This window comes from Charadrius vociferus, unplaced genomic scaffold (genome assembly GCF_000708025.1).
Source record: "Charadrius vociferus isolate BGI_N301 unplaced genomic scaffold, ASM70802v2 scaffold111, whole genome shotgun sequence".
NCBI lineage: Eukaryota > Metazoa > Chordata > Aves > Charadriiformes > Charadriidae > Charadrius > Charadrius vociferus.
Window position 1 is genome coordinate 4413077 of NW_009647046.1, and position 7877 is coordinate 4420953.

The 7877-nt window shown below is 39.0% G+C and overlaps 1 protein-coding gene across 1 annotated transcript in view; it reads right to left on the reverse strand.

Annotated features, from left to right (window-relative positions):
* Nucleotides 1–208: 208 nt before the first annotated feature.
* INO80 (INO80 complex subunit) overlaps nucleotides 209–7877 on the reverse strand; it is a 58436-nt gene continuing 50767 nt past the window's right edge. Inside the window, exons 29-35 of the mRNA XM_009895684.1 lie at nucleotides 6560–6718; nucleotides 5130–5232; nucleotides 4477–4565; nucleotides 3467–3622; nucleotides 2236–2395; nucleotides 1227–1445; nucleotides 209–625 (exon numbers count right to left, since the gene is read on the reverse strand). Of these exons, the coding sequence (XP_009893986.1) occupies nucleotides 408–625; nucleotides 1227–1445; nucleotides 2236–2395; nucleotides 3467–3622; nucleotides 4477–4565; nucleotides 5130–5232; nucleotides 6560–6718 (1104 nt within the window). The 3' untranslated portion in view covers nucleotides 209–407. The remainder of the gene's footprint in view (nucleotides 626–1226; nucleotides 1446–2235; nucleotides 2396–3466; nucleotides 3623–4476; nucleotides 4566–5129; nucleotides 5233–6559; nucleotides 6719–7877) is intronic.

Here is a 7877-nt window from a genome sequence, read left to right on the forward strand (position 1 = left end):
GGGGATACTGATTTCATAGGTTAAAACTAACGCTGGGTTCCACCTCAAGCTACAAGAGAGAAAGTATATTGGTGTGACTTCACGCACACTCAGCTGCAGGATATTGCATGCAGTTGCTGAGTGCTTTCTCGGTAACGTTTGTCAGATGTGTCAATAAAACACCAGCTGACACTCTACCAGTTACCCCAGACTCCGTTCCCTCCTTCTCGCAGTATATGCAAAGATAGTTTTTTGGAATACACATAATCAAAGTGCTCACATAAACCACCCACTCCCATTGTGCTTTGATTTTCTGTTCACACACTTGCTGGACAGCAACAAGGCGTTCGTTTGCGTGCCTTCAACTGGCAGGGTAGTCTACTCTCAAAGCCAACGCAGTTCAGACAAGCTTTGGGGGTTCAAAATTACTACCGACCACCTGAGGTGTGGGCACCTTTGCTTTGCTTCCGAATTGGAGTTTCTGATATGAGACTGCTGGTCAGGTTTAAGCTTTTAGGGGTCCCACAAACACTGTTTCCTTTGCTCAAAGGGGAGCTCAAGGGAGAAGAGGCGCTTGAAGGTCCAAAATCTGCAAGTCCAGAAGGCCGAATAATTGCTGTTTGTAGAGGGCTACTTGCAGACATGCCTAGCAATGGAAAAGAGAATCAAATTCTACGTAAGCATGTTATTCCACTTGTGGCTCTTCCAACAACAAACAATATACTAACAATCAGTCCGAAGACCACCCTGTATTCATGATTTATGACAGTTTAATGAAGAGGGACGTCCTTAAGATACAAAACATCTTCCAGTTATACCATGGTGTAAAGCTGAAGCTCCGTCACCATCAGTTTAGCAGATTTTGGGACCTGATGCTGTAAAGTTCAATGTCACAGCAATGCAGTAAAGCCACAGCCATACCCATGGGATAAACAACACTGTCTGATTTGTCTGGACACCAAAATAAAAAACAAGAGGAAAAACATTTGGTATGAGAGAATTCAAAGGGCAGATGAAGCTTCTGCAGGAGCAGCCTCTCAAGGACATCTGCAATGAAACTGGCTATCTTCTCACACCATTACCATGTCACATTGTGTACTGCCTGCATCTCAGAATATAACAGAGAAGCAATACCAACAATAAAACACTTTTTATCTATTTTTTGACTGGCTGTAAACAACTATCACCCGAACTCATGTGGTTGGTTCTGCTCTGGGTAGTCTGCTGCCTGTCCTGCCCCCACATACCTTTAGAGACGTTGTACCCGTAGGCTGCGTATGCTGCTGCAGAGGCTGCCGCGGCCCCTGCTTTGGCACCTGCCATTGCAGCTGCACTTCCCGCTATCGATTTCCGGCTTCTGCCTTTCCCAGTGCCGCCTTTTGATCCGCCACCCGAACCTTTAGGACGCCCCCGGCTTCGACCTGACTGGCCTCTCCCAGTGAGAGGTGTATCTTGCATTGAAACACCTTAACAAAAAAAGAATGTTGAAACAATAACTGCTCTGGTATTTCAGACAACTCACAAATGAATGCAGCATTGCAGCTACCTACCATTTACATTAATACTGTTCCTAGTAACTGATATTTTTCATTTGCATTAATACGGACACTGTTAGCAAGCAGTGATCCCATGAAAAGAAGTTATATATACAGAACTTCACTCTTCATTAACCACATCTTATTAACTCAAACTACTTGTCATTATTATTATGAATCCCATCCACAAATAGGTGGAGGATACTGGGTTCTACTTCAGGATGAAGCATTTTCTTACTTGAAGATAGATATGAAGTTTCTTCAATCTGCTGCCTCTAAATAAACTTGTCAAGAACTATGGCTCTACTGATTTCAGTCAAGAAAACTGCGGTAGTTAAAAACATTCGCTGTTATTTAAAATTACAGCTGCTCCACTATTAGCCCAACAGCAAATTCAAGGGAAAGCTTAGAGATTAGTAGTTCTGTTGTCTGTAATTTGGTAATATGCACATAATGGAAGGGGTGCCCTCTATAACACAGAAAACAAAGGACGAAACTTTTCAGAGTAACTAACACAGAAAAGAGGAAAGTGTGGTGAATGAGAGACTATAAACAGATTTCCTACCAAATCAGAAGTAATTTCTCAATGAAAAGGCATTTTTTTCCCCAAATCTTGCCAACCATGCATACACTCCGGTTAAAATGCAGAAAATGCATCACCTAGCCACACAAAGTCAATGTTTAATAAATGTTAGTAGTAAGTTAAGGCAAAATGACTGACCATTCATGGTATCTGAAACCGAGCCAGTGATGGAAGCAGGAGAGTTTGTTGCCCTTGACTGAGGTGCTGAAGAAGCTGGATCATCCACAATCACAAGCATATCACTACTGCTCTCATCGGGAGGGATAGAGCCCATATGTAGTTCACTGCTGATGGATATCTAAACATGACAGAGAACAAAGCCGTTAGCTTCGCAGGTTAGGAAGAGGAAGGGTACAAACATAGTAAGATCTTTAAAAGGCATACAATCACAAGTAATTAACTGGTATTTGTTCTGTTCTCTCTCATTTTCTCTATGTGAGCCGAGCAGCATGACACATAATCTGCCTAATCACACCACACCCTCTATTTACATGCTGAGCAGCAGTAAAGACCTCCAGGAGCTACTTAATTTCAATTGATGAAAACAGATGTTAAGTTAGAAGCAGGAAACTAACAGTCTCAGCGAGATTTAAGAAAACTGCTGTTAAACTGTGCATCTTCCATTGCAAGAGAGACGAAAAATAGGATTCTTATCCTATTACTACTGCTAATAAAAATATTTGTCAATAAGGGAACAATACAACACAGGAATCTTCGTGAACATGGCATAGAACAAAATATATTTGCTGCCAAATCCAGTTTGCAATTCTTTACAAAAAGATGAAGGAAAATAAGGTGTGTGACACTGAGAATTTGAAATTTCAATTCCGGAGAAAAAACCCCAACATACTAATTCAGAATCGGAAGCAAGGAAGGAAGCAGATAAAGAGATGTAGATGAGACCAACAAGGAGTACTTACAAAGAAACTGAACAGCAAGGAGCTATTTGAGGGATACTTGGTTCAGGAGCAGAAAGAGACTGTTCTTGCTATGGAACGTATTGGTATAGAAGGCAGCACATGGTTATAAACATGAACATGATAAAAACAGGGAAAAGGGAGAAAAAAGTAGGAATGGGAAAATTTCAGGGCCTGAAAGGGAGCAGTCAGGGTATGAACTCACTATAAGAAAAGGGAGGCAGAGAGCAAAGAAAGAGGGGAATAATGGAACATCAAATAACATGAGGAGCTGTAGGCAGCTGTTATGTTTTCAATTAATTATTTTCGTTTCCATGGTTCACCTTTAAGACATCTCACTTCCCCACATACTCAAAGTTCTACGCGAGCTAAAATATCAGAAAGCAAGAGTCCTACAGGACATAAGACCACAACTGAAATAGTAAATAGTTTAGAGCAGCAGCAAGTCTTACCTCACTGAAAGGGCTGGGCATAGCAGAGTCTACACTAATGAAGGAGTCATCCCCATCAGCAGACAGGTTGGAGTTATCAGCTGAGGGAACAAATGGGATCACAAGGTTCATGCCCTCTTTCTTTCTCTTCCCATCCAATTCATCTTCCTTCTTCTTCTGAAATAAATAAAAGAATACCAGGAATGAAAAAGACAATAAAACAGAAGAAAAGGAATAAGCAACCCAAAATCTCAACATCTAATGCAGTGTTACTACTCAAGGAATGCCATGTCCAGAATTACCCAAAACAAGTTTCTGAATGACACAGTAACAGATCCCTTAACGGCCCCTTCTTTACGTTTAAGTAGTGTTGGTTGGGTTTTTTTTCTTCCTAAAGTAGCTGGAAGGATGAAGAATTAATCTTACAGAATTACTTTGATTTCCATTACCTTTTGGAGTGAGCTTGAAATACTTTATCATTGCACAAAATTCCAATTAAGGCAAAACCTCCCTGTCTCAAAAACTCGGAATTTTCATAAACTAATTTTAATGATCTTTTTTAAACAAATGATCTTCCTTTGTTCCGCAGAAGCCACATAACTATATGTTTTATCTGTGTTTGGTGCTTCATTTACATTCCCTTTTTGTCCTTGCAGAACAGTATTTTGATTAAGTTACCATTTTATATGCCAAAGAATGACCAGTTGATCATTTTGTTTTTTCAAGCACGAGTTCTCAAATTGTTGCCTGTAGACTACTGGTGATCTACAGTGTTGTTTGGGTATGCAGTAATTCCTTTTTTTTTTTGAAGTTGCTAATGATATTAAAATACAGATAACTATGCACTATGTATTTTGTAATATCCCTTTTCTATGTGAGGAAGTGCCACAGATTGATGTTCAATGGTGAAGGGAAGAAGGCTTTACTCATTAGACTGCCTTTGCGTAAAACGTTTCCACACCACATAATAGCGAGCCTGAAGCTCTTCCGGCTCTATCACTGACACAGGCAACCTCTTTGCACTGAAGTACCTTTTCAGCATATTTTTCCCTTTTACGTTTACGTTCCTTCACACGATTTGTTTCCTCTTGCTGTCGCTTCTCTTCTTGACGCTGACGCACTGTCAGAAGAGAAATACAGAGTTGTCACCACTGGAAAGGTATTTCATATCCTTGAATCTTGCAAGAAATTGTAGTTCTAATAGAACTGTGAAGAAGAGTCAGCTGTATTAAAACTAAACCACATGGAAAACACTACTGTATTAACACTATTTGTATCCAAATTACTAAAAAGTCTTACAGTGAAACTCTTCTTTCAAGCAACATAAAAGCATATACCTGTAATACAGCTTCAAAAGTATGATGAAATACAGCATTTTTACTAAAACTTTTCCTGTCATGACCTACATAATCCTTGTCAAAGCTCTGTCATTCAGGAACAATGCAATGATTCTGAATGAGTGCCAACAAAAACTTTATCACACCATCATCTCTCTCACACAACTTCATCTCTCAGCTCAGCAGTGATATGAAACCAGCTTGTACTAACAAGAGTTGGCAATACACAAAGAGCCAGGAAACAGAAGTTGTTATCAGCAATACATGTGTTTGTAGTGATAAAAATGCAGATTTCATAAACTAATGAAGTGGAAGATGGGGAAAATGGTACAACAGATTTCACATACATTTCTTTTCTAGTTCCTCATCATCCAGCAGAAGGCTGACCACCTCTTTTGGCTTCAAGGTGTCAGGTTTGAAATTGCCACCTGAAATCACCATTCGTTGAATCTAGAAGGAAAAAAAACAAGAGAGAAAAAAAAAAAGAGGAAAAATTAGTCAAACCAGCCACAAACCGTTCTCGCTACCCTTCACCGAAAGCCAGCCAAAAAAAGATGCCAGTGCATCCGTGTAAGTCAGAATTGACTTCTCTATCATACCAAAGTTAGTAGCAGAATTTCAGGGAAGATTTTATTAAGAGTATAATTAAGGGTATAAAATATAAGAAGCAACTGAGCTAGAAAGCAGGAAATTGCCAGCCCTTGTGCAAAGCTGCACTTGTAAAGCACCATGTAATAAACAACAAATGATAATGGTATTAATACTATTACAGCAGTACTCCTGGCAGGTATAAATTATCAGTCCAATTTTTCAAGTAATCTGCAGACAGAATCATGCGGATCACATTCTTAAAGGCCACAACACTTTTAGTTTCCTTGACTGAAAACTAAATTTCCATATTGAGTCAGTATCTCAGTTTAAGCAATTCACTCAACCTCTATGACCACAAGTATATTAAAAAAGAAACAAAAAAACCCCGTTGTAACTTAGGAAAACAGAACAAGCTTTAGCATAAGCCAATTTTGATGATTTAGATCACCAGCAAAAAGACTACACTTTATTTTTAGGTTGATTATCAGGTGACTCTAGTGCAGTATCCTAGAGAAGATGGCTAAGTTTCAACAAGGGAAAAGTGAATGCATTCAGCTGGAGAGGCTTCAGTTGCTGCAGCACCATGATGAGCAGCTAATTAAGCCAAAAGCTAAAAGAAACCCTGACTACACAAAACATGTGAATGTTTTATATAGTATACCTACTGCTACCAAAGAAAGTGAATCTGCTTAATTTTTTCCTGCCAATAAAGTGTCATGAGGTTTAAAGTTTCTAATACACTTGCTACTTGATCCTGCAGGACACTGAGCTCTTCCGGCAACCCTCATACCTCAAATTAATTTTCACCTGATTACCTCCAAATTTCTTTCAAAAAAAAAAAATAATCCAGCTGTGGTGTAACAGTATAACATGAGAGGAATCAGTAGCCCTAACACAGCAAAGACAGATGCTCTAGTCTTAAAAGAAGCCCGAGTAGTTTCATTGCATCATAAGGAACAGTTTTCATGAAGTCACAGTGTAAATCATTTTCTTCCTAGTTCATATAACACAGCTGTAATGCTGCTGTGTTAGGGACACAGATTTGTTTATTCAAACAAAGACATTCCCTTTTGGCTTCTCTTCTGTCTCCCTGCAGATACTTTTTCTGTTTCTTTACTAATTTTGGTATGTGCTTTCTGATACCGTTTCTGTAACTTCTTGTTCCAGACAGTTTCTTTATTCCTACCTCACTCTTTTCCTTAGCCCTTTGTAAGATGCGCTCCTCAATGGTGCCTTTACATATCAACCGGTACACGGTGACTTGTTTTGTTTGACCCAGCCTGTGTGCCCGGTCCATGGCTTGCTGGTCTACTGTTGGGTTCCAATCACTGTCATAGAAAATTACCTGCAAAAGAACACCAGAACAGGAAGGATTAAATAAAACCATACATTTAGAGCACCTGGTGATTAAACAAACAAAAATCCAATATACTAATAAAAATAAAAGTTCGCTGTACACCCCACAGAATTACCGCCCCACTGCAGGCTGTATTAACTTAGCTTTGCCCAGTCCTGTGAAGTCTTTTCTATGGCGTTTCAGATGAATTCAAACTAACTGACGCTGTGAATGTTTCAACTTCCACAGAATGTCTTTAATGTCTTCTTGAACAAATTTGCTTCAGAGACATGAAACTCCTAAGTTTCTCACCACATTAAATCACTACCATGTAATTAATTATAGGCTAACCACATCATGAGCCCATTTTAGTATTACTTACCTTAAGAAGAGAAAGCCCATTAAATTAGAATTTTACATGAAAAGTAATACTCTTTTTTTTTTTTCTTTCAAACCTGGATAAAGCCTAGCCTAGTCTAACACTTCTCATGTTTTTACTACAAAAAAAAAATGAAATGCCACATCACACTCATATTGCCCTATCATTCCAACAGCACTTTATGCACAGTAAGCATACAAAACAAAAACGTTTAAAAAAAGTTTAGACAGGAAAGTAAAATGTCCAGAAAGCTACAAAACCACACAACTAACAATGCTCGTGCACGAAGCCTGCCTGTGCTTCCATCTGCTTATTTCCTCTGTTGAAGCAACTTCAATCTAGAGAACTTTTAAACCCTGAAAATCGTATAGATACTTGCTTTCTTCCCATTTCTTTTAAGTGACAGCAAGATAAGATAAAGTATTCTTGAAAAAGAATTATGAAATATTTTTGATTCAGAGATCTTTGGGTTTGTGTTGCTAAGGTCTACAGTCTGTCTTGGGCTCAAATCTACGTGCACACAAGGTATTGGGTTAGAAGCACAACAATAGCTGTTATTGAAGAGTTGGTTAATTCATGTAGATTGGTATTCCTTCCCTAATGGTTAGTGGCTCCAGCTGCTCCAGAGTGCAAATCCTTGCAATTCACCTAAATCAGTCACACCTTGGGTGATTAGGTGGGAAGTTATCCTTCCTGACTAGCTGATAATTCAACTACAAATGACTCTGTACTTTTGGAGGCATTGCTTCATTCTTCTGTGCACAGAAAAAAAGGTAACTGATACCTGTT